Source organism: Thalassophryne amazonica, chromosome 1 (assembly GCF_902500255.1).
Source record: "Thalassophryne amazonica chromosome 1, fThaAma1.1, whole genome shotgun sequence".
NCBI classification, from domain to species: domain Eukaryota; kingdom Metazoa; phylum Chordata; class Actinopteri; order Batrachoidiformes; family Batrachoididae; genus Thalassophryne; species Thalassophryne amazonica.
Window position 1 is genome coordinate 70,538,309 of NC_047103.1, and position 27,769 is coordinate 70,566,077.

The 27,769-nt window shown below is 40.1% G+C and overlaps 1 protein-coding gene across 2 annotated transcripts in view; it reads right to left on the reverse strand.

Moving 5' to 3' along the window:
• Positions 1 to 27,769, reverse strand: part of rnpc3 (RNA-binding region (RNP1, RRM) containing 3) — a 65,811-nt gene that overhangs the window by 21,673 nt on the left and 16,369 nt on the right. For both annotated transcript variants that reach the window (XM_034171588.1, XM_034171582.1), the window contains exons 6-10: positions 15,723 to 15,834; positions 14,910 to 14,978; positions 8,593 to 8,735; positions 8,208 to 8,333; positions 7,687 to 7,835 (exon numbers count right to left, since the gene is read on the reverse strand). In XM_034171588.1, the coding sequence (XP_034027479.1) occupies positions 7,687 to 7,835; positions 8,208 to 8,333; positions 8,593 to 8,735; positions 14,910 to 14,978; positions 15,723 to 15,834 (599 nt within the window). The remainder of the gene's footprint in view (positions 1 to 7,686; positions 7,836 to 8,207; positions 8,334 to 8,592; positions 8,736 to 14,909; positions 14,979 to 15,722; positions 15,835 to 27,769) is intronic.

A 27,769-nucleotide genomic window follows, 5' to 3' on the forward strand; every position in this document is an offset into this window, starting at 1 on the left:
CCAGCTCAGGTGTAAATTTTGTGACAAAACATTCACCATCTTCATCTTTATAGTCCAAATGCTGCTGTCAGGGCCGGTACAGACAATACATCTTCTCTTCTCCTGCCGATATGTCCTGTCCATCTTGGGTTTGGATCTCTCGGGTGCTGCAGCTGCCAGGAGCCGGCGGCTTCCCCGCTTAGCCACGAAACTCCACGTTGGTGGTGTAGCTGCTGTGCTAACCCTCTCATCCGCTGCTGTACTTTCTTCATCCCCATGGGACTATCCAGTCAGATGAGAAGTGGCATTCCAACATTACAGCGCATTTTACAGCGAAAGCCGGTTTCCCGAATGTGATCGGAGCTACTGACTGCACACATTTTGCTATAAAGGCGCCATCACATGATGAATTTGTTTCTGTTAATAGGAAACATTTTTATTCCATCAATGATCAAATCATACGTGGAGGCTGCACGGTGCTCGATTTTGCTTGATGGTGAGCTGCAGAGCTTTTTAACAAGCTTCTTGTGTTCAGTATTTGTCAATTAACATGCGTGTGAATGTTACACTGTCAGTGAAGGTGCACCTCATCTTTTTTAATGCCAGGCCTCACACACACACATGCTCTGTAGCTCCCACAAACATTTTTCCAGTTTCCATTTAAAAGCACACTGAATAAACTGTCCCTGTGTGTCTCCACATCATTTCCTGTCATCTATAGTACAATTTCTTTTCTGTGTTCATGTTGTCTGATGTGACGTCGCGGGGAATCCCTGCTCCAAGTGCTTATTTACATTAAATTGCATATTTAAATAGGGCGTGGCCAGGGAGGAGTTTGGTTCCACACTCAATTCAACGTTCAGTGGGATGTACAAACGGAACGTGCCTGGATTCATGCCTACGCACACTTTGATACATCTGAATATATTTGTGCCAGATTCAGCGTTTTGGTGTACGTCAACTTTTAGTAGAAAGTCAACGCAGGTCTTTGTACATGAGGCCCCTGACCATCAGAATTATTCTGAACGTAGAAGTTAAGAAAACTACAGAAAAAAAAATATCTTCAGTTTGCCTCTGGATACATTTCTGATGGCAAATCAACATAAGAGAAGAAAATCAAAATTAAGCAGTTTCTGGATTACGATTGTGCACTTCCATGGTTTTGCAAGTGAATACATCTGAGTAAGTGTAATTTACCTATAACATCATACTAAAAATTAGATGTGCAAAGGAAAAACAATTTTATGTCATTTATTTACATCAAGCTTGATGCGCCAAGACCTTCAGAAATTACAGTTGGTTACATTTATTATACATTAAACGAGTGTCACGAAATCTAAATCATTCCTGTTTGCACAACAGGAATGATTTATTAAAGGTAGTTCAGCAGATAAGCCTGGCAGACGTTTCAGGAATGTCTGCATACGCTCAAATATTGTAGATGGAATTACTCACAGCAGTGAGCATTGACTAATCCGGGGGGGTGGCATCCACATAAGGTGTGTGTGCACTGGAGCAAGACATAGTGGAGCTTTCCCGATACACTTTCAGCAGAGGAGAAGATCAGTACTGCACAATTATTCTCAGACTTATCTGTCTCCACCTCCCAGTTTCATTTAAATAAGTTGTTTATCAAAGTCCACGCCACCACTTCCCCAAAACAAAACTAATCCAAAAAGTCACCTGTCACAGTTTATCTTTCCTGTGCTTTCAGGAAATCTTTGTGTTTGACTTTGAGATCTATTTTGCTATTCAGACACTTGGCAGAGAGTGAAGGTTGAAGAGTGAAGATGATAAGGCAATCAGGGAATTGCACATCTGACAAGTAACGTTGACTGTGTGCACAGTGACATTTCAAACAGATCATGACAAAACATTTTTGGGTGCAGGTTTCTATGCTATACTGCTGCTGGCTAATAATATGGTTCCACTTCCCCTATGGTAATGGCTTGAGTGTCACCTCATGGTCCAGCATAATTATAAAGATGATGGAAACACTCTGGAAAGGGTTTATTTGTTTGTTTGTTTTTAAACTGTTAAATTGGTGGCAGCACAGTGGCTAAGTGGTTAGCACTGTTGCCTCACAGCAAGATGTTTGCGCGGGTTCCTTCCGGCTCTTCCGGCTTCCTCACACATCAAAAGACATGCAAGTTAGGTGGACTGGCAACTTTAAATTGTCCATAGGTGTGAGTGCGGGTGTGACTGGCAACTTTAAATTGTCCATAGGTGTGTGTGCGAGTGTGACTGGCAACTTTAAATTGTCCATAGGTGTGCGTGCGGATGTGAATGAGTTTATTTGTCTATATGTGGCCCTGCGACAGGCTGGTGTCCTGTCCATGGTGTACCCTGCCTCACACCCTATTACTGCCGGGACAGGCACTGGAACAATCCCACCCTCTCATACAGTGAAGTTGAAAACCCAGTGGCACTGTAAGACATTACAACTGGTAAGTTCTTTCGATGCAGTGGATGTCTACGTTTACTTCAGGGCAAAGACATGCCCTCTGCAGTGCAACATTCAACTGTCTTCTTGACTGGTGGATCTTCTGCTGATCTCTTTAAGCTGAAATCACCATAACAGCTAGGATGAGCATATCCAACTTCACTGGAAGTCTTAAGGCCTGCCAGGTAACCCACCTGGTTTAGCCTGCTAGTTGATGTGGTTAATGTGGGGTGGCCAGTGTTGTATGCAGAAACCTACTGGGAGCCACAGTTGATAGCTGATGTCAAGAGAGGACCTAGATAGAAAAACTACTCTGTAGAGGGCATGACATGCCCTCTGATCGATATCTACACACTAGCAGTCAAACGTTGGGGCACACCTTCCCATTTAATGTTGCTACCTTATTGCCATAGATGACAATGCAGGGCTCGACACAGCCATTTGCCCGCTGGCCCGGCGCCGATTTGGCCCACTTTCGGGTCACTACGGTCCAGTACAACTTATCAAATGATGGCCCGCTCGAGCCGCAAAATACAAAAATACGCAAAATTCTATTTATTTTACCATATTTTGCTGCGGCAAAGTCAAATTTCTTCACATCTCCATGTCACCAAACTTCACCGAGTCTGCCATGTTTGTTCGGGTCTTCTTCTTCCTTTGTTTGTTTGTTTTGGTGTCACACCACGGACCACATCTCGCATCTCGGGTTGGGTATCGTTAAGAAATTATTCGATCCACCGATATCAACAGTCTTTTTGCTTAACGATTCCCTTATCAGTCCTTCAGAGTGGCCGTTGTTTTTGAGGGTCTTTGTCGGGAAAATGATCATTTCTCTACTTTGATTGCAGACCCTGCAGCAAGTCTGTAATCAACCGCTTCAGTAGAGTGACGGCACTTTGAAGCGTGAACCACTGAAGAACCACTTGATTTCGATCAAGGAGCCACCATGTAGAGTTTATTTAGGTCCAGAGTTTAAGGATCCAGTGACCAATTTCATATTTATTTACTTTAAGACTCAATAAAATGTTGACATAGAAAACCTTTAAAGCCTACTTTTAGTACACAGAAAATTCACAAGCGGAATCAATAAGGAATTGGATCGATGAGCGGAATGAGTATTGATAAAATCTTATCAATACCCATCCCTAACCACGTTTCACGTTCCCGCAGAATCTTGCGTATACTGAAATGTATGTTGTCGATGTGTGGAGCATGTGTTTGGCCGTTTCCGTCACCGACCTTCGGCAATGTTCTTTAGCATCTTTAAATGTGCGGGAAGCTGCAGGAAATGAAGACGAATAAGACGCTAATTTAACAGAACACTTTGAAATTCGAACTGAAATATGTGTTTACACCCACCCAAACCCGGACAACAACCAGGAAAGAGTTTTGCTAAAGGAATTGGCCAGAAGAGGAAGCTTAGTGATAATGAGTTAAGGGAGAGACAGGCTATATGAAAGAAACAAGAGGAAGAGAGGTTCTGTCCCAACCTGGCCACAGAATTGGCCGTGGCTTGGTCATGACCAAGTGAAGAATAAGGTCTTCTGCCAAATCTGCAGGGCCTATCCACTGTATGCTGACAAGTAAGTATATGCTTGGTCCTGGTAGACCCTGGCTGTTTTGAAGCTAGTTTAAAAGTCTAACCAGCTTGCCTTTGTGGAAACCCCACGGTGGCAGCATTAGCAAAGGAGCCAAGATTTTTTTTTTTTTTCAATTTTTAGATCTATAACTCCAATCCAGACAAGGCATACTTTTTAGTTTTGATATGGACCTACATCTGACTGTGAGTTAGCCAACTCTGAGGGTTGCTCTCTAAATTTTATGGGAGTCGCTTTATTTTTTTACACTTGAGAATGCCCTCTGATAAATTCTACTTTTTTTAATATCATGGTCCATAGACTATTTTATGTTTTTTCTGCATTGGTTTATATTATATAGGCAGTTTTATTTGCAGGATTTCAAGGTGGAATATCATGAACTCTCGCACGCAAAACCATAGGCCAGTGCTCCTACACTGTGGGCCACTAACTTCTAAATTCTACTCGCGCTGTGGGCCAGTGAGACACATTGGTTTATGTCAAGCCCTGAAATGCAGTATTATTTGATATATTAGGCACTTTGGATTTATTGGTAAATCACTGAACCACCCAAACCAGTTAAAACAAACAAACAAATATATTTGTCAGGAAAATATGAAGAAAAATAATAAATCATTAGAAAAGAAAATCTCACATTTTATTCCTGTTTGGCCATTTTTTCCTCTACTGACATGACTGTGTATTCGTCTCACACACACACACACACACATATATATATATATATATATATATGCGCGCACACACACTAGCCCATTCCCGTGGGGACTCCAGATTGGGTAGTGTTTATAAAATAGGTACCCGACATTTTTCAAGGATGGCAATAAATTGTGCAAAGTTTCTACAGTGAGTTGGAATGGCGTGTGAGTCCAGATTGTTTTTAGAACCTTAGGCATCAACAGTTTTTAAAGTAAGAACTCAAACATTTTATTTCCTATTAATTATGTAATTTTTTTATGTTAATTTACTTTATTAATGCAATTATAAATTGCTTAGGTTCTTGATATCATATACACACTATTATTATATTACTTTAAATAGCTCACAATGGAAATAAGTGTTTTCACTTTGTGTCATCCATGTATTTTTTAAATATATACAATAGGAAACTTGAAACTGAATGCAGGTGAGAGTGTGATTGTGTTTGTTGGTCTATATGTGGCCCTGTGATTGACTGGCGGCCTGTTAACGGTGTACCCCGCCTCTCGCCCAATGATTGCTGGGACACGCTCCAGCTCGCGCGTGACTCTTAATTTGAATAAGCAAAACTTCACATTTCAGCTTCAATTTAATAATAGCCAAATGTTGACCAAACAACATATTGTCATGCCAGGAAGAGCATGATTTAGGTCTTTGCAAAGAGGAATGTAAATCAGACAGAAGACCAATATGCCCATTAACAAAAGTTCTTTGATTTGTTCCCCAATTACTCCTGACTGCTGAAGTGTCTTTGATTAAGACATCCCCAAACTACTCAGCCTTGCGGCAAACTGACCCCAAGCAGAGGTGAGAAAAAAGAGAGATGGGGGAAATTATTTCAGGCAGTCTGCAAAGCACAGGGATAGGTACAGTAGTGTTCAGAATAATAGTAGTACTATGTGACTAAAAAGATTAATCCAGGTTTTGAGTATATTTCTTATTGTTACATGGGAAACAAGTAGGTACCAGTAGATTCAGTAGATTCTCACAAATCCAACAAGACCAAGCATTCATGCACACTCTTAAGGCTATGAAACTGGTCTATTAGTAAAAAAAAAAAGTAGGAAAGGGGGTGTTCACAATGATAGTAGCATCTGCTGTTGACACTACAAACTCAAAACTATTATGTTCAAACTGCTTTTGTAGCAATCCTGTGAATCACTAAACTAGTATTTAGTTGTATAACCACAGTTTTTCATGATTTCTTCACATCTGCGAGGCATTAATTTTGTTGGTTTGGAACCAAGATTTTGCTCATTTACTAGTGTGCTTGGGATCACTGTCTTGTTGAAACACCCATTTCAAGGGCATGTCCTCTTCAGCATAAGGCAACATGACCTCTTCAAGTATTTTGACATATCCAAACTGATCCATGATACCTGGTATACGATATATAGGCCCAACACCACAGTAGGAGAAACATGCCCATATCATGATGCTTGCACCACCATGCTTCACTGTCTTCACTGTGAACTATGGCTTGAATTCAGAGTTTAGGGGTCATCTCACAAACTGTCTGCGGCCCTTGGACCCAAAAAGAACAATTTTTCTCTCATCAGTCCACAAAATATTCCTCCATTTCTCTTTAGGCCAGTTGGTGTGTTCTCTGGCAAATTGTAACCTCTTCTGCACATGTCTTTTATTTAACAGAGGGACTTTGTGGGGGATTCTTGCAAATAAATTAGCTTCACACAGACATCTTCTAACTGTTACAGCACTTACAGGTAACTCCAGACTGTCTTTGATCATCCTGGAGCTGATCAATGGGTGAGCCTTTGCCATTCTGGTTATTCTTCTATCCATTTTGATGATTGTTTTCTGTTTTCTTCCACGCGTCTGTTTTTTTTTTTTTTGCCCATTTTAAAGCATTGGAGATCATTGTAGATGAACAGCCTATAATTTTTTGCACCCGCGTATAAGTTTTCCCCTCTCCAATCAACTTTTTAATCAAACTACATTGTTCTTCTGAACAATGTCCCATTTTCCTCAGGATTTCAAAGAGAAAGGCATGTTCAACAGGTGCTGGCTTCATCCTTAAATAAGGGACACCTGATTCACACCTGTTTGTTCCACAAAATTGACAAACTCACTGACTGAATGCCACACTACTATTATTGTGAACACCCCCTTTTCTACTTTTTTTTTACTAATAGCCCAATTTCATAGCCTTAAGAGTGTGCATATAATGAATGATTGGTCTTGTTGGATTTGTGAGAATCTACTGAATCTACTGGTACCTTGTTTCCCATGTAACAATAAGAAATATACTCAAAACCTGGATTAATTTTTTTATTCACATAGCACTACTATTATTCTGAACACTACTGTATCTGGATACCATTCACTTTTTAATTTTGAGAAATTGTTCTTCGACTCATTCATCAGTGTTGTTGGATTAGCATCCTCAACAGGAACAAATTCTATCAACCACAGGACCTTTAGAAATGCATTTCAGAAGGCTTTAACATTAAAACACAAGTAGCACGTTGCCCGGGCTGTCTCACGGGCTCTAGGTAGTGTTTACAAAATAGATAGCTGACATTTTTCAAGGGTGGTAATAAATTATGCCAATTTTCTATAAGGACTTGGAATGGTGAGTGAGTCCAGAATGTTTTTAGAATGTTTTATATTTCACTGATTAACTGAGTCCATCTGCTCAAAGTGATATTAATCAGTGAAATCACCTGGTGGAGTGGGTGGTTGTAAAGAAAACCTGCATCCTCTTGGCCCTTTCTGGAATCAGTTTGAGACCTCTGGTGTACACTATTAAAGGTTACAATGTTTGACAAAATATAATCACTGAAATTTCCTACTCGGGGAGAATCAACTATAATAACAGTGATTAAAATCCTCCTCTGGTTTACCTCTAGCAAACCAAGATACCACATAACTCAGATGAGAAATATGAAGTACTTTATAAAACTAAAATAAAATAGCCATTCAGTCACAAGCATAGGTTAGAACAATTACCTTTGCCTTTGTCAGAGCGTGCCCCTTCACCTGAGCCACTTCTTTCCACCACTGCCGTCACGTCTGGCACTGAAATGTGGAATTCAATTTTCTTTGGTCCAGTGGGGTGTGGTTGCTCAAACACATCAGAGGGCTGCAACACTGGAGTGCTGAGGACAGCAAAGACAATCAAACTTCCTTTCACACCAGCCTCAAAAAATGCCACAATAAACCTGGGTCCTGAGCAGGTTAAGGGGTGGGATATTTTTTTTTTTTGTGGTCAACCAGAGATATTTCCCAGTCCACCAACGTGTAGCCAGTAGGCGCTGAGGTGTGTGTATTTATAGTTTTGAAACAGAGTTTGCACTGCCCTGTTAAGGGAATGTGGGCGAGAAACAGTCTCCATATTACACAAAACAATCTTTACGAGGAAGCCGTACTGTCTAGAGGATTTTCTGCTTCTTTTTAACTCCACTTATGAATACTGTGTGAGGATAAGCTGCGTGAATGGACTGTGACATGCATGAGCGGCTTTAGTGTACCTCTGAGAGTCTGGTTTGGGAGCATAGAGTAGATCCTTGATCTTGGGCTTCTTTCGCTTTGAAGTTGATTTTGGTCTCTGAGGTCTCTTGCATGCTTGGTTGACCAGGAGCTTCAGATGAGCAATCCTGACATAAGAAAACCATTGAAAATAAAGAATAAATAACTGTGTGTGACAAAAATTAACCATTTAATGGAATATGACAACATTCACCAACAAGCCAACTGTTTTCTTTATAAAGATTTTTAAAAAGCAATACTAATGGATGAATGGCTGAGTAAGACTTGACTTCTACAGTTCAATATTACACACTGACACTGAGCACTACTGCAAAATTTTCTTTTGCAAAGCAAGGTTCTGTCTAATACGAGCAGTTACTTGTTCACCTCTCCTTGTCTTCGTCATCTCCGCTCTCATACTCTGATTCTTCTTCACTGGACAGCTCCATCTCCTCCTCCGGCAAAGGAGGGTATTCAGGAGGAAAAGGGGGTGGCATAGGGATGGGTGGTGCCGGAGGCAGATTCTGAAACTGCAAGAAACAATGCAACATGACTGAGCACACAGTTCACTTGGTTCAGCTCAAGTGACAGGTTTTTTTGAGTAGGTGGGGGTCAGGCTTTAGGAGCAGGGAACCTTAAAACCAACCGGGACATTCGATGAAGTAATCCCAGACACGTGGGCTGCGGAAAAGATGTCACTTCCTTTGTTTCCTTTGGTCACTGTTATATTCCAATTATGTACATCACGTGTCATGTGTGGATTATAGCATGCAATTTCCATAACAAACACATGAAAAGGCCTATTTATTTATTTGAATTCAGCGGAGCTCTGAAATTTAAGTGGAATCAGCTGCTACAATATCACAACATGGCAGTTTCCAACATAAACACCACAACCGGGCACCACGAAAGCACAGAGCATAATATGAACTATGGCGCTCACAGCAAATGCAGGATAATATGAAACAATAGATGTCCTTCTGTAATTAAATTGCACAGGCCTAGCTGGCAAACTCACTCACTTTTCCTCCTCATTTTTCAACATAAATAACAAAAATAAAACAATCAGCAAACTTGCAGGTTGCAATTTTTATGGGTTTTAAATTAATCTGAATGAAGATGGTACACATGGCCTTAGTAGGCAGAAATTCTGCTGTTTGCCAGCATAATTTGAAAGCCCTATATGAGCATATGCCTGAAGAATACTGGTATTTTCAGCAAAAGTGAAACTAACATTGCTCATAAACATGTTGGACCATAATTCCGATGGTGAAAATAAAGGCTGCTCAGCACTAAACCAAACACGGACCAGCAAGGACAGCCAAAGTCCCAAATGAACATCCTTTACACAAGTAAAAAATGGAGAGACTTGCCCCTGAAAACATATGCAAAACATGTGGCTGGTCGGCTGTGTGGCAGCATCAAGTGGTAGGTCTGCTGGATTTTTTTTTATTATTATCATTGTTCCAAATGCATGTTAACCTTTTTTTAACGCCACTTCTTCCAGGAATGGACACAAGACATCAGCAACAATGAACATGGAACACAACGACAAGAATTCTCCACGTTCCCAAGTTCCCCCCCACAGTAACCCCCAAAACAATTTCTTTCGGGATTAATAAAGTTCTTTCTTATTCTTATAATAGGACGGTTTCTGTAAGGACAGTATCTTCGTACCTCCCCTGGGTGTGCTTACTCTGAAGTGTAACAGATGAAGATGCCAGCATACAGTATGTGTGCATGTGTGGTGAAATATCTAAAAGCCTTACTGAGGATAAAACTATTCATTACCTCTGCCAATAAAGTTGGGTGGAGGTTATATTTTCACCCCTGTTTATTAATTTATTATTTTTTTCTGATTTTGAACAGCCTGGAACCCACAATTTTTCATAAAATGTTTTGCGAGATTTTCTGTCTGAACTGTGAATGTTGGTGTGTGAAATCTGTTCGTGTGGTGTTGTCCTTACCGTGTGGCTGAACACCACACACACTGTACGACCAAACGTGTTAGATCCATGATTTTTTATCTTCACGTGTGTGGTATCTCAGGTTTTGGAAACCTAAAGATAATTTTAAAATCCTGTCATGTGAACAAGGCTTAACAGGATTTTGATCTTGAAATTTTTTTTCAAAGTAAAAATTTGTGTAACTGAAAACTAGTATTGGCAGCAGTTTGCCCTCAATGAGTGCAGTGCTCTAGTTAAAAGGTGCATCTAGAATACCACTCAGTAGAGTGGTGAACCATGCTTTCATTATCTGACCAATTTACATAGTTAATATGCATATTAGCAGATGACTGTAGCTAATTATCCCTCTGTAACTGCTTGCAAGAAATTGACAATTTTTGCTCAAGTGGTCATGAAGTGATACCGTAATGCCAAAATGCTGTGAGTGGGAACAAAAGAACACAGGGCTCTCCCTAAGCAATGGAAGTTGTTACAAACTAAGTACCATCACAACGATTTTCAAGTTTGGGGTGTTCCTTTTGTTTTTTTCCAGGTAATTTTGCTGTGATTTATTGAATTTCATCTGTTTGCAGCGGCACAGTGATTTCTCGTCTTCCTGTGTTATCTCGTAAAGCAGGAATCTCGTGCGAGACTCAAATGTCGCTGTTCTGATTAACTGTCACTCAAAAAAATACAGCACTGTTATTGGTGGAATAGACGAGGTCACACAAAGTAGCAGTTCCACGGGGAAAGGTTATGAGCACTTTCAGCAGGCACTCCATTTGCACGAATCATGATGAAGTGCAAGCTATACACAAAGCCTGCGGATCAGAGAATAATTTTGTTGTTTTTTTGTGCCATCTCTGGCAGTAGCCAAACTAAGAACTCACATGTACATAAGTATTCACAGCCTTTGCCATGAAGCTCAAAATTGAGCTCAGGTGCATCCTGTTTCCACTGATCATCCTTGAGATGTTTCTGCAACTTAACTGAAGTCCACCTGGGGTAAATTCAGTTGATTGGACATTAATTGGAAAGGCACACACCTGTCTATGCAGTGAGGAAAATAAGTATTTGAACACCCTGCAATTTTACAAGTTCTCCAACTTAGAAATCATGGAGGGATCTGAAATTTTCATCTTAGGTGCATGTCCACTGTGAGAGACAATCAAAAAAAAAAAAAAAAAAATTTCGGAAATCACAATGTATGATTTTTTTAAATAATTTATTTGTATGTTACTGCTGCAAATAAGTATTTGAACACCTGTGAAAATCAATGTTAATATTTGGTACAGTCGCCTTTGTTTGCAATTACAGAGGTCAAACGTTTCCTGTAGTTTCTCACCAGGTTTGCACATACTGCAGCAGAGATTTTGGACCATTCCTCCACACAGATCTTCTCCAAATCTTTCAGGTTTGGAGTTTCAGCTCCCTCCAAAGATTTTCTATTGAGTTCACGTCTGGAGACTGGCCAGGCCACTCCAGGACCTTGAAATGCTTCTTACGGAGCCCCTCCTTAGTTGCCCTGGCTGTGTGTTTGGGGTCACTGTCATGCTGGAAGACCCAGCCATGACCCATCTTCAATGCTCTTACTGAGGGAAGGAGGTTGGTTGCCAAAATCTCACAATAAATGACCCCATCCATCCTCCCTTCAATACTGTGCAGTTGTCCTGCCCCCTTTGCAGAAGAGCGCCCCCAGAGTATGATGTTTCTACCCTCATGCTTCACAGTTGGGATGGTTTTCTTGGGGTTGTTCTCATCCTCTAAACATGGTAAGTGGAGTTGATTCCAAAAAGCTCTATTCTGGTCTCATATGACCACATGACCTTCTCCCATGCCTCCTCTGGATCATCCAGATGGTCACTGGTGAACTTCAAACGGGCCTGGACATGTGCTGGCTTGAGCAGGGGGACCTTGCTGCCCTGCAGGATTTTAAACCATGACAGCATCTTGTGTTACTAATGTAATCTTTGTGACTGTGGTCCCAGCTCTCTTCAGGTCATTGACCAGGTCCTCCTGTGTAGTTCTGATCTTTCTCAGAATCATCCTTACCCCACAAAGTGAGATCTTGCATGGAATCGCAGACTGAGGGAGATTGACAGTCATCTTGTGTTTCTTCCACTTTCTAATAAATAATCATAACAGTTGTTGTCTTCTACCAAGCTGCTTGCCTGTTGTCCTGTAGTCCATCCCAGCCTTGTGCAGGTCTACAGTTTTGTCCCTGGTGTCCTTAGACAGCTCTTTGGTCTTGGCAATGGTGGACAGGTTGGAGTGTGATTGACTGAGTGTGTGAACAGGTGTCTTTTATACAGGTAACAAGTTCAAACAGGTGCAATTAATACAGGTAAAGAGTGCAGAATAAGAGGGCTTCTTAAAGAAAAAATAACAGGTCTGGGTGAGCCAGAATTCTTGCTGGTTGGTAGGTGTTAAAATACTTATTCGCAGCAGTAACATACAAATAAATTATTAAAAAAGCATACATTGTGATTTCTGGATTTTTTTTTTTTTTACATTATGTCTCTCACAGTGGACATGCACCTAAGATGAAAATTTCAGACCCCTCCATGATTTCTAAGTGGGAGAACTTGCAAAACCGCAGGGTGTTCAAATACTTATTTTCCTCACTGTATATAAGGTCCCACAGTTGACAGTGCATGTCAGAGCACAAACCAAACATGAAGTAAAAGGAATTGTCTGTCGACCTCTGAAACAGGATTGTCTTGAGGCACAAATCTGGGGAAGGGTACAAAAACATTTCTGCTGCTTTGAAGGTCCCAATGAGCACAGTGACATCCATCATCCGTAAATGGAAGAAGTTTGGAACCACCAGGAGTCTTCCTAGAGCTGGCTGCCCATCTAAACTGAGCAATAGGAGAAGGGCTTTAGCAAGGAAAGTGACCAAAAAACCTAATGGTCACTCTGTCAGAGCTTCAGCATTCTTCTGTGGAAAAAGGAGAACCTTCCAGAAGAACAACATCATTTCAACAATCCACCAATCAAGCCTATATGGTACAATGGCCAGACAGAAGCCACTTCTTAGTAAAAGACACATGGCAACCTGCCTGGAGTTTGCCAAAAGGCACCTGAAGGACTCGCAGATCACGAGAAACAAATTCTTTGGTCTGATGAGAAGAAGACTGAACTCTCTGGTGTGAATGGCAGGTGTCATTGTTTGGAGGAAACCAGGGACCATCCCTACAGTGAAGTATGGTGGTGGCAGCATCATGCTGTGGGGATGTTTTTCAGTGGCAAGAACTGGGAGACTAGTCAGGTTTGAAGGCAAGATGAATGCAGCAATGTACAGAGACATCCTGGATGAAAACCTGCTCCAGAGCGCACTTGACCTCAGACTGGGGCAACGGTTCATCTTTCAGCAAGATAATGACCCTAAACACACAGCCAAGATATCAAAGGAGTGGCTTGAGGACAACTCTGTGAATGTCCTTGAGTGGCCCAGCCAGACCTGACTGAACATCTCTGGAGAGATCTGAAAATGTCTGTGTACCGACGCTCCCCATCCAACCTGATGGAGCTTAAGAGGTGCTACAAAGAGGAATGGGCAAAACTGCCCAAAGATAGGTGTGCCACACTTGTGGCATCATATTCAAGAAGACTTGAGGTTGCAATTGCTGCCAAAGGTGCATCAACAATGTATTGAGCAAAGGGTGTGAATACTTACATACATGTGATTTCTTTTTGTTGGTTAATAAAACCTGCAAAAATTTCAGAAAACCTTTTTTTTTGTGTTGTCATTATGGGGTGTTGTGAGTAGAATTTTGAGATTTAAAAATAAATAAATAATTTCCTCCATTTTGTAAGGAGGCTGTAACATAAAATGTGGAAAACGTGAAGTGCTGTGAATACTTTCCAGGTGCACTGTACATGCAGCACGCAACCTCTGACAACTTTATAAAAATGCTATTAAATTTATTCCAGAGTACCTGTATGTGATCTGTAATAAAACTGTGGCCAGTCCAAAGTCTAGGACAAATCAGGCACAATTATTAATTGTCATTATTTTACAGAAGGGGGGGAAAAATTATTACAGCATTTCAGAAAAATCGTTGAGAAATTATGCACGGCAATCCATGCCTCCAGTGTTGTACGCATGCAAAAGGTTCAATCATATTCAATCCAACTGCGTGATTAGAAAAATAACAAAGAAAAACAAAACATAACAGATTTGCAAATTCAGACACCATTAACATTCTTATGACAATACTGATTATATGCAGAAAAACTAAGATGTGTTCTGGTTGTGGAAGAATATTTTACATACAAGAACTGATTAAAATCAGTGATCACAAGTCTGATGTGTCACGGACCCAAGCCTGGTCCTCAAGACCAAAAGTGCTGTGCATTTTCTATTTCTCTCTGCTCTATTTGCACATAATCAGCCAAATTGGGTGAGTTCCATTATTCAGCCAGCTGGTGATTGGCAGAACACACCTGACTGAGCTGATCTGCTATGATTGGATCAGGGATAAATGGAAAACGTACAGTACTTTACATCCTGAGGACCATGATAGGGAAACACTTGTGTGGAGCACAGAACTTTAATCGGTTCATGTCACTGGTGATTTTCTGGGATCCTAGTGTAGCTCAAATCAATTCCAGGCGCAGGTGTTTACTGTAATTTTGTTTTATTTATTCACTTTTGATCAGTGTTTGGCTTTGGAACCTGTGATGTTTCCTATGTGTTAAAGGTGTATAGCCTATATGACACTGTATCTCTCATACAAAACAATACAAACTCACCATTGGAGGTCTGACAGTGAGAGGGCCAAAGGGACATGGTAAATTCATTTTGTTCATCAGATGAAGTACCTGTGTAATTAGAGACACAATACTATTATGTTCTTGAGAAATTATATCATGACCAAAATGGAAACTGGTAATACAAATATGCTGCTGGTGCTCATACAGACAACATGCACAGTAATTTGGGATCCATATGTAGGGAGATTGAAAACCTTTCCCACTTTTCATTTAAAATACAAGGATCAATGTGAGACTGTAGGTTCAGTTAAGATAGCTGCACATTAAAGTCGATTTCTACAATACTCTAGCACCACCAAGACACCAACACTGGAAATAACAGCAATGAAAATACAGGCAGACTGTCTCCCAGGGAAATGTTAAACCCATAACTCATGCCTCCCACTTGTAGTTTATTATTAATACTTGGTCCTTAAATTGAAATTTAGAAAGGCAAATGTTTGCCGTTTGATCTTTGAAAGGATGGATGCAGTTCAAAAACCACTGGGACAGTTATTTCAGGATCATATTACTATTTAAAACATAAAGCTCAAGGCCTGAGTAGTTGTTACATTTGCATATTTTGTCTCACTTTCCACACACTTGAACAAATGACTTGAGGATGGGAGGAAAAAAAAAAAAAAAAAAAAAAAAAAAAAAAAAAATATATATATATATATATATATATATATATATATATATATATATAAAATGCACTAAAGAACACACAGATGCTTAACATTGGGAAAGGCAAATCCTAGATATTGGCTGAAAAATACCCTTGAATGATATGAAAACAGTCGGTTTACTGACCTGAACATAAAACTTTGGCACACTCATGAGGGCATGTGTTATATTTGTCAGAATGCTATTCGAAGGTGGTGGGTATAAATATTTCAAAGTCGGATTTGATTGAAATTTCAACCTGTTGAAAGTGAGATCAAGAGAAAGGAAAGAGGCACATAAAGAGACTGAAACTTTTAAAAGTGCAAAACTTCATGAATATTCAAGTGTAAAACATTTCCAAAATTCAACTTTTCAGTGTATATTTCAAAAGAAAAACAAATGCTGCATTTCCAGAGTATAAGTTGCACCTGTCCAAAATGGCAATTTAAGAGACCCCCCCCCCCAAAAAAAATAGTAACACTAGAGTATAAGTTGCATTTACCACTTTTTCTAACAACAAGCAAAATTAACTTAATCGCCACATTATTTGTTTATAAGGCACACACGGTGTTAAGCACAGCAAACAAGCTAATCAATGTTCTTGCTGTTCTTAAAAGAGCTGTCCTTATAGTTCCAAATAAGTCTTTTTTCCCATGTGGAATAATAATAGTCCATCTTTAATCAAAAGTGTGGTATTCCAGTTAAAAGCAATATTTTTTTTAAGAAATCAGAACTTTTTTCCCTTCTCCGTCTTCCTCCTCCTCGACATCACATTTTTAGTAAGGCAAGAACAAAATAGCCTAATATATTAGCAAAGCATAAATGTTTGGGACGCCTCAGTTTCGTGACCAGACAACAGACTGGGTTTTATTTGAGTCTCTGTACAGCGTGAAGTCAGCTGTTTGGGGAATTCTCTGCTTCGTCACTTAATAATTAACAATGGATTATCATACTAGGCTCTGACATTTTGAGCCTGCACTGATGTTTGTGGATTTCTATACCGGAACTCCACAAAAAAAGGGTAAGTTTAGCTACTAATAGTGCAGCAGATAATCAAATATTTACAAAGGAGTCCTTTAAAAGGTGATGCAAGCACCAGATTAACACAAATACTCCTTAGACATTACTCTGTTGAAAAAACTGACTGGCCACTTGAAATTTCAATAGGCGGCCAGGTAGGGGTCAATTGAAGAATTACACAGGGGTCAAAATTTAAAAATATGCCAATCATATTAAAAACTACACCACATTACTTGTCTGAACATAAAGATTCCAAGAAGGTATAGTTTGGACTATCAATGACTATCTATGAATGCTATGGCATTATGGGGTAAAAACAGCAACAACGGTGACAAAAGTCCATTTCAGTTTGCACAGGGGTCAAAAATGAAAGTTGCTTCAGTTTTGGTAAAAAGTGACTCAAATTATTGGTTGAGTTAATGGGGTTTTAAAAAGGAATCGTTTGCACCATGCGTTATGCTTAATTATCATGTTAAGGGGTAACATATGTCACATGTCATAGAATCCAATGGACGTCAACATTGTTGGACCTTTACTTTGGAAGCCAAACATTCAACACAGTCAAAACCATTCAATTTACTAATCATATTAGTTCAATCAATAATATGCACCAGGTTTTACCATAATTGGAGCAACTTTAACTTTGACCACTGTACAAACTGAAATTGACTTTTGTCACCATTCTTGCTGTTTTTACCCCATAACATTTAGTCATAGATCATCCAAACTATACATTTTTGGAATCTTTACAAATCAGACAAATAATGTGGTATAGTTCTCAATATGGTAGGAGCATTTTCAAATTTTGATCCCTGTGTAATTCCTCAATCGACCCCTACCTGGTAGACTATTAAAAATTCAAGTGGCCAGACAGTTTTTTCAAAAAGAGTAATGTCTAAGGAGTATTTGTTCCGAATTTGGTGCTTATCACCATTTGAAGGATTGATTAAGTTAAGTTATCTGCTGCACTATAAGTTATGGCTTACATTCTAATTTTTTAGCTGTGTGCTGCAGCAGCACGTGGAACAGATGTCCATCTAATCACTTGTTTGTGTCATTCAACAACACGCTTTGCTTCAGATTTACTTGCTTGAAATGAGCATGACTGCTAATTGCATTTAGATCTGGAGTCCGACATGAGGAAAAGCTCAAAGTAGTGGTGCCATCAGGAACACTCGTATTACGAACACTTTGTGACCCAACTTGGTTTTAAAGTGGGACTGTGCAATTCTGCTCAGTTTTTTGCTGTTTCGTTGGTGTTTTGGTTGCATTCTTCTCTACAGAACACCATCTACAGCTACATATATAACAAAACTGTGAAAAAACTTCACTGCAGGCCCTCACCCCCTCCTCTTCCCCCGCTGCCCATGTGCACTGGTTTTCAAAGGAGTCGATGAACGCAATGCATAGAGCCATGTCAAGAAAGGAACAATACACAGAAATACATAGAGAACAGAGAGTGTATCTCAATATACAGTAAAACACACATAAACCATCCTCTTATAAACCGGATACTCGTATTCACTGGACAAAAGCAAAAGTCCCAATGCTTTTGTATGGTTTTTCCATGTAATAAACACCATATATACCGGATTTTGTATAATGGATTTTCGCTCACATCGGACAAATGTCCCACCCCATCGCAATTGCAATAAAACCCCTTGCATGTACCAGACAGAAGAAGTCTGGGCATGCCCAGTGCAACAGAGGTACGAAATGAAGTTCAACGTGGACACTCCGCTAATTGGAGGGAAGTGGGGACCGTATTTCCTTGATTAATAGCCAAGACATTTATTATTTTCAAATAGTGAATAGACCCGGTGTCGCTGACCAATGGTCTCCCTAAAAATTGAATCTGCCCTGCCTTCACTGCGCATGAATCATTTCTGAGCAACAGCAGCGATTCACCCATGAGCACCTCGTTTCTGCTTAAAACTGCACTCCAGTCAACATTTATCATAGCAACAGATATCTAAAGCTTTTGTACAACAATCATTTTTAAAATTCAGCATTATTTTAAAATAAAATACGGGGGAACGCTCAGAGCACCACAGCAGCACGTCTGAGTCTGACGTGATGCTGCGCCTACGTCATTTCGGAGCGTCAGTAGCGAAATGAGGTGATTATCGCTTCGTTTCTACTTAAAATTGACTTTAGAATGATTTAAGAAGTTTTACTTTGTCACCTGATAGTTAATAATCACATTATTCCCTTTGATCGCTTTGGGTGTAGAGAGTGTCGGACTCGGAGTAAGTCTCAGACGCATGTGCAGTGAAGGCAGGGCGGACCAATTTTTAGAGGGGACTGTTGGGTTGGCAACACGGTGACAAAGGCCTGCCTAAATGAGGCAGGCCTTTATTCAAGGCCAGTGGTTATTAGCAAAGTGTTACTTGCTGCCTACTGTTGGTGTTAAGTTTCACACATATCCCTGAGTGTTTAGATCAGAGTCCTCTGCCTGGCTCATTTATATTTTTGCCTGTATTTATATTTTTGTTCAGTGTACAAAGTCATTCAAATGACCAGCAATTCACGGAGGGAAACTGCACATGAAGGAACACTGGTTTGGAGGGTGATGATTGTATAATGAAGTGGACCTCATTGAGGGCAAAACTGATCCAGAAAAAGCCACCGTTCCTTGCGATAAATTGCATTAACAACCAATGTGACGGAGAACGTTAAAAGGGTCATGAGCAAATCAACGTCATTGCATGGCGTTACGGAGTTGTGGAAGCATAAATCAGGCTTTAGGATTTTAAAGTACCACGCTGCAGTGGACTTAGTAAAAAGAGTGACTTGACCAAATGTAATCTTTTTAATGCACGTAATGCCTAGCGCTTATTTTAGGCAGGCGTTTGTTTTTCAGATGAAGTTTTGATCCGGCCATTAAATGAGGCAGGCCACTAATTCAAGGTAATACATCAGCCTAATTGGTGCTAGGGATTCTCTGTAGATCGTTCAGCGCCTCCTGACTGTAACTAATCCATTTTACATATATTGCGGATTTTGTCCTTTTTATACATATAGCGGATTTCGATTATAACAGACAAAATTTGCTGGTGCATCTGAATCCATTATAGTAATATAGTATAGTATACTATAGTATAGTTTTACTGTACTTACAAGTGCAGCAGCAAGAGCTCCAGATCTGTATCCATTTTGTATGCTTCTTTATCACGTATTACAACAAAAATTTACCCTATACTCATAAGGGTAAATTATGCACAGCATGTCTTTTTCCTGGTTCTCTCCCTCAGCCCCAACCAGTCCCAGCAGAAGACTGCCCCTCCCTGAGCCTGGTTCTGCTGGAGGTTTCTTCCTGTTAAAAGGGGTTTTTCCTTCCCACTGTAGCCAAGTGCTTGCTCACAGGGGGTCGTTTTGACCGTTGGGGTTTACATAATTATTGTATGGCCTTGCCTTACAATATAAAGTGCCTTGGGGCAACTGTTTGTTGTTATTTGGCGCTATATAAAAAAAATTGATTGATTGATTGATAAACCAGCCGTCATGAGATACGAGAGAAGATAGGCTGATAAATCATACACTTTTCCTATCAGTTTTACTGCCCTGCAAACTGTGACATAAAATCAGGGCAATATAAATCTTAAAACAGGGTGATACAAAAAAAGACATTGAAAATACTAGGTTTGTATCGCCCCTCTTTTCATCCAATCAGGAGTCCCCATTTCTCAGCCCCACCAATGACAAATCCCCTTTTTGTGTTACCCTGGTGACAAGTGCAAGGTCCTGACACAAGATCCACATCATTTCATTCAACCAAGATGTCTGATCAAGGTAAGAGAGTTTTAGCGTCCCGAGCAGGGAGAGTTCTACAACTTCAGTCTCATACTGAAGTTTTGAGACATCAGTGAAGAGGACACTCATGACTTTATAGAGAGACATAAGAACATTCCATAATTTAGATATTTACATGATTTACCTGCGGTATTCGTTCTACATGATGCATGTGCATGATTATTGTTCTTTATTTTTGTTGTAATATGTGACAAATATCTTATGTCTGTTTACATATCACGCCCTGTATCATGCCCCAATGTATCTGTATCAGCCTGAGTTCGAAGATACAGATACATTGGCCATCTATTCCAAGAAAGCCCGGCCAAGGTTGACCCATGTGTGACCCCTCACTCGGTCACATGCTCTTTTCTCTTCCTCTGACAGTTTTTTCTTTTTCGTTGGTTCTGCCATGATGCTGAACATGCAACAAATAAAGTCTTTGTTGGTCTGTTCTTAAAGCCTCTAGCTCCAGCTCTAGCTGGTATGTGTTGTTGTAGTGCAGTAAAGCAGTTTGTGCTTCTTGCAAGACCCAAGACTCTCCTTCAAAGAACAACGGGTCGACATCCCTAAAGTTGCAAGTCTAGTTTTCCACAAGACTATTGGTTTGTCAGAGAGTGATCAATTTCAATTTCAATTTATTAATTTATATAGCGCCAAATCACGACAAAGTCGCACCAAGGCGCTTCACATAATTCACAACAACACAAATTAATCTAAATTCAAAATTAAAAGCAAGAAAAGCACAGTTAAAAGATAAAACACAGTAGAATAAAAATAAATTACAAAGCAAACACAAACAGATTAAAAAATTAATGATAAGACAGTCTAAAAAAGTGTGTCTTCAGTCTTGATTTAAAAATCTCCACCGTGTCAGACTGCCGAATAACAGCAGGTAGATCATTCCAAAGAGCCGGACCACGGTAGGAGAAGGCTCTATACCCCACAGACTTTTTGTTCATCCTCGGAACACACAGAAGCCCTGCGCCCTGCGAACGCAAAGGCCTTGCAGGTACGTAGGGCTTAACCAAGTCCGCCAAGTAGGAAGGTGCCAGTCCATGAACAATTTTATAAACCAACAATAAAACTTTAAAATCCAATGATGCCACCATTCTCCCCAAAATAAGTTATTTAGCAATTACAATTACTCCAAACCTGTAAAATTAAGGTAAAAATGTTGCACAGTTCCTCTTTAAAACACATGCTGAAAACAACTGAGCCCCATTACTAAGTTTCCACCACTCTCATTTACAGTGAGGAAAATAAATATTTGAATACCCTGCGATTTTGCAAGTTCTCCCACTTAGAAATCATGGAGGGGTCTGAAATTTTCATCTTAGGTGCATGTCCACTGTGAGAGACAAAATCTCTCACAGTGACGAAATCACAATGTATGACTTTTTTAAATAATTTATTTGTGTGTTACTGCGGCAAATAAGTATTTGAACACCTGTGAAAATCAATGTTAATATTTGGTACAGTAGCCTTTGTTTGCAATTACAGAGGTCAAACATTTCCTGTAGTTTTTCACCAGGTTTGCACACACTGCAGCAGGGATTTTGGTCCACTCCTCCATACAGATCTTCTCTAGATCTTTTAGGTTTGGAGTTTCAGCTCCCTCCAATGATTTTCTATTGAGTTCAGGTCTGGAGACTGGCCAGGCCACTCCAGGACCTTGAAATGCTTCTTATGGAGCCCCTCCTTTGTTGCCCTGGCTGTGTTTTTAGGGTCATTGTCATGCTGGAAGACCCAGCCATGACCCACCTTCAATGTTCTTACTGAGGGAAGGAGGTTGTTTGCCAAAATCTCACAATACATGACCCCATCCATCCTCCCTTCAATACGGTGCAGTCGTCCTGTCCCCTTTACAGAAGAGCACCCCCAGAGTATGATGTTTCCACCCCCATGCTTCACGGTTGGGATGGTTTTCTTGGGGTTGTTCTCATCCTCTAAACATGGTAAGTGGAGTTGATTCCAAAAAGCTGTATTCTGGTCTCATCTGACCACATGACCTTCTCCCATGCCTCCTCTGGATGATCCAGATGGTCACTGGTGAACTTTAAATGAGCCTGGACATGTGCTGGCTTGAGCAGGGGAACCTTACTGCCCTGCAGGATTTTAAACCATGACAGCATCACATGTTACTAATATAATCTTTGTGACTGTGGTCCCAGCTCTCTTCAGGTCATTGACCAGGTCCTCCTGTGTAGTTCTGAGCTTTCTCAGAATCATCCTTACCCCTCAAAGTGTGATCTTGCATGGAATCCCAGACCGAGGGAGATTAACAGTCATCTTGTGTTTCTTCTTGCTGATTAGCAGGTATTCAAATACTTATTTGCAGCAGTAACATACATATAAATTATTTTAAAAAATCATACATTGTGATTTCCGGATTTTTATTTTTTTTTTAGATTTTCTCTCTAAGATGAAAATTTCAGACCCCTCCATGATTTCTAAGTGGGAGAACTTTCGCAGGGTGTTCAAATACTTATTTTCCTCACTGTATTTCAAACAAAAAATCAAATTAATGTTGTTTCTCATTTCCACTGTAATGAAAATTTGTGGTCGTGAATCATAATTTTTCAGTATGCAAGTCCAGCGGGACTATCAGTCCAAGGACATCTCAAACTAGGAAAAAAATGCAACACTCCAGAAAATGTTTTTTGTTTATTGAACTGTTTTTGTCATTAAATGTGCTGCACATGAAAAATTATGCATCTTCAATATGCTTTACCACATTCACTACAAAATTTCAAAGAAACAGTACTGTATACAAACAGATACATAGCTACCATAGCGATTTTTGAGATTTTGCCTCGGCACGCCACAACAGTGGAAACGAAATGAAGTAAAATCAAGAAGTACTTATAGTATGGACTGCTCACATTAATTCAAAGACCTGTACAAAAAATACTGCATTAGCCATTTAGGAATTACAATGACTTTCATTCATGGTCCCTCTGGTGCAGGCACAGTGTATCTTAGCCATTTCACATACAAATAATGAATCACCACCATCCTTCAATTTCAACCTCTCCGGCTAATACATTCATTTGTGGTCAATTTGATCTCCTACAAAATCCCCAGTGTGTGTGTGTGTGTGTGTGTGTTTGGCGGGGGTCGGGGATATTGTCCAACTACCCAGCCACCATGATACACCATGATAGTCTGTAACACCAAGACAAGACTGGAATTCTCTAGCAGAAGCAGGATAGAATGCCAGCACTGAGAGCTATCAAGGACAATCTGGCTTCACCAACTGGAAGGACAGACGGCTGTCAAGTGCTTTGTGGTGGAGTGGACATCCAATAGGACAAAGGGCCGATGACAGCTCCTTACTAAAGCTCTCAGAATCACAACCAGGTTCACATCATCAGCAAGCTTCTAGGCAGATGCAAAGCTAGAGACCACTACACTCAGGAAGTGACAGCTCATCAGCCAGCCAGAGAACATGTGTCATACAATATGTGGACAGAACTGTGCAAGTTTCTGCATGACTTCATACACACATTAAAATAACATGAGGGTCTGTTCCCAACTCACAGAACATGAAAACTATTCCTCACATTTAGCAAAAGCATTCAACCAATAATTCAGCAATATGATCATAATGTCATGAGAAATTAAAATCAATGTTTGAAAAGCAACAGAAACCAAAATCAGCAGACAAAACTATCCGACATTAACAACTTCAAGTAATAACACAGCAACTTGATGGTTAACTCAGGCAAAGCTCTTATTTTTACCCAAGGCCAAAACATGGCCATCAAGTATTGAGAAGACTTTCCATCCGTCCCTCCATCTGTCTGTGCTCAGCATTAGTCTGTTCCTATTACTGCCAGAGTCTTCAAATTTACAGAGACCATTCTTGGGACACAGACTTTGAACAAGTTCAAAGATGGCTAACCTTGACTTATTTTAAGAGGTCACATTCTTTTTCCCATTTTTATGGGCCTTTCACACTGAATAAGTCAGGGCAATCCGTCAACACTTCCCAATCCGTTGGATGTGTTTCCAATGCGTCGTGACGTCAAGACGCTTCGCTTCGGAAGCGGCAAGGGGGCGGAGATTGCTACGCCACACTCTGGCTGTTTCCACAACCTGAAAAAAGTTCAGCAATCGCCATCTTGAATTTCAACCGAGGGAGGACGACTTGGTGGGATATCGATCGAACCGCGACAGCGGGCCGAACCGCACGGAGAAGCCGGTGTTCTGTCGAGATGAGGTGCGTCGTCAAAATGAGGTGCGTCGCGTAACTGCACGTGTGCACTGAAAAAATTACATGACAAAGTTCGCTTAGTTTGATGAGCAAGTAAATGTATAAATTGTTCATCCGAACGTAGTAATGTATAAAATCTACTCGCTATAAAACAATAAGTATTTTTAACCTGGAGTTAGCTTATTTTGACAAGCAAAATATACATGTACATACATTTATGCTCCTAACGTAAAATACAGAAAATGTTTTACTTACTAGGCTATAAATACACTGAATACAATTAATAAATAAAAAACTTTTACGGAAAAAACAAAAACAAACAAAAAAAAAAAAAATGCGCATGCGCAGTTGCACGTCAAGCGAATTACATCATCTCCCCATGTGTAGTTGCGTGAGGCACCTCATCTCGACGGGTGACGTCTTCCAAGTCTGGGGTAGAGCGTACTGCGCATGCGCACGCATGCACAGTAGCGCGATGCACCTCATCTCGACGTTCACCTCATCTCGACGGGACACCGGCCTTCAGGAATCATTCCTGGGCAGACCGAGGCATGCAGCCGGGGGGATGGAGCAGACGCACTCAGTCCGAAATCTCCCACGTTTTGGATATAAGCAAAGTCCCAGTTTGCCCAAAGGAGTTTAGTTCTGCAGCTTTATCGAGGTGAGAATAAAAGTAAAACGTGACGTTTCTGCACTGCTGTGAAGGTTTATTGATCGGCTAATGTTAGCTTAGCTTTTTAGCACAGTTGATCTGAGTGAACGCTTTAATTTGTAAATGGTTCAGTCTTTCTTATTTTTACCAAATAAAGCTACAGCTTTTTTCGGAGACCACAAATTTCAATTTTAAATAACTTTTTTTTCAGCCATTTTTTTCCATTGTTTTTTTGTTTTTTTAGTTTTTTTCTTTTTATATATATATATATATATAAACTGTTTAGTGTTTCTTTAGCTTTAAAGAAATATTTTTATTTGTCCCAATCAGGAACATTTGCTGTGCAGACAACCAAACTTCCATTGATGAGCTGAACACCACAAAGTCCAGTCGAAAGAAAACATCTCTGCTCTTGAAAATAGGACAAAAGTGTCTTCAGCAACACCACCACAGTTCAAAGCTGCAGAAGAGACCTTCATCTGATCCTGAGAATCCAACATAAAATCACCTGCTTCTAAATAAAAGGCTCTTTCAACAGCAACTATTTTATTATTTTTTAAAAACCTGTTTCATTTTATATTTTAACAATAAATGAACGGATCATTAAAAATGTCCACGAATCAAAGTCCAAAGACATTTGCACAGGTAGAAGCTCTCCACTTATTGTGCTCAATTTCATGTTTTAGAAATGACTTTGTCCTGATAACAACATTAAAGGCACTTACATATTTTGGCGAAATTACAAGTTGAAATGACGATTAAAAAAAATTAATCATGAGGTTTATGTCACAGAAATCCTACTTTACAATCACGCTGCAGTCATTGTTAAATTATTTCCTGTTGCATTTATAATAAACATTTGTATTTATTTACAGTGTCTGTTTTTCTGGTTGAAATGAGATATAAATAATCTACCAGACTTAAAAAAAAAAACGCAACGCTTCTGACGCATCTAAAAAGCAACGCGTCTCATTGAAAATAATGCTTTTTAGACCGATTTTTTGATGCTTCCAACATGTTCAGTGTGAAAGGCTTATGCTCATATGGTGTTCTGTCGAGATGTGCGTCTTGTTGAATTGTGCGTCTCAATACAGTGTGCACATGAAAATTTTAACTTTTTAAAACTGAAAAGACACTTATTGCTGTTGTATTTTCATTCCTCAGTCACTCGGTTGGGGACATCAATGCAGTAAAGCATGTCATCCCGACTGGGGGAAGGTGTGAAAGTCTAGGTAGAGAGAACTGCATGTGCAGTTGTGCGGAGGGCTGGCCTCTCGACAGGAATGGCAAGGGGAACAATGGCCAAGGGTGTTTTAGCACTGTGTTATACTCTTAAGCAAGCCAACACTAGCAATACAAATGTTTGCGGGATAGGTTTTCAACTTTAAACAAATACTAAAAGATTCAGAACATGCAGTAAAAATTCACCATTATCTTTGCCTTTTACCATTTACAACCACGGGATGATGACCATATACACAGTACCAAGCAGTCTGAAAAAGAAATTGTTACAGCATGCAGACACAAACACAACTTCTAAAACCCCCTTTATACAGGGACGGAATCTGTCCAGTGGTCCTTGTCTGGTCATGAAATCGCCTTGAACGCTGCATGACACCAAAGAGGCACTCTGTTGATGTCAGGACCTTACAAGGTCCAGTCGGTATCCTCTCACAATCCGTCATGATCGCAATGCTCGCTGATAAGTATGAACCTGCACCTGATTTCCGCAGAAGAGTCGCCAGTCTCGGAAGACCCACAAGTACCACACACATCACATAAAACTCCTCAAAGAGCACCCCATGACCACCTGACGGGTGAGCAATGTCCACGGCATTGTGGCCGCAGCAACAGCAGATCGTCCACTAACACATGATTGGAGTAGGAACGTGAAATCAGGGGAAAAAAAGGACTTATATCATTTCAATATCACAGCCAACAGACACACAATGATCAGGCTTATGAATGAAGTACATTACATTCATTGTGGAAACACCACAGTTTTATCTTTTTTCCATGAATTGTATAATCTGGAGTTTGACTCAGAGCTCTGTGTGGACCTCCGGTCAAAAGAAAACAAAAAAGTGAGTTTCATGAGTCTTTTTTTCAGTCCCTGCATTTTTTTTTTTTTTTTTTTTTATGTAGTCAGTTGTTTTCCAGCCATAAAAGGTCCAGTGGAATGTGTTAATTATCCAATGATGTAAATTTTCTGCAGATTTCACTGATGCCACCTGTTAATGATGGAGAAACGAGCGCATGCACGCAAGATAAATCCAAACTGGCAAGTGTGACAAATTTAGCATTTAATATTTAGTTTTGTTGTGCTCTCTCTTTTTCTTTGACTGTACACCCACAGTGAGGAAATATGACAGTAAATCTCCCAAAATCCAGCATATTTGTCAAAAAAGTGGCAGATCCCAGTGGAAATGTGACATCATCTGTAGCCTACAAACTCCATGTGAGACAACAACACCGCACCAGGGCTGCTGAAACGGTTACACAGAAAGGTGT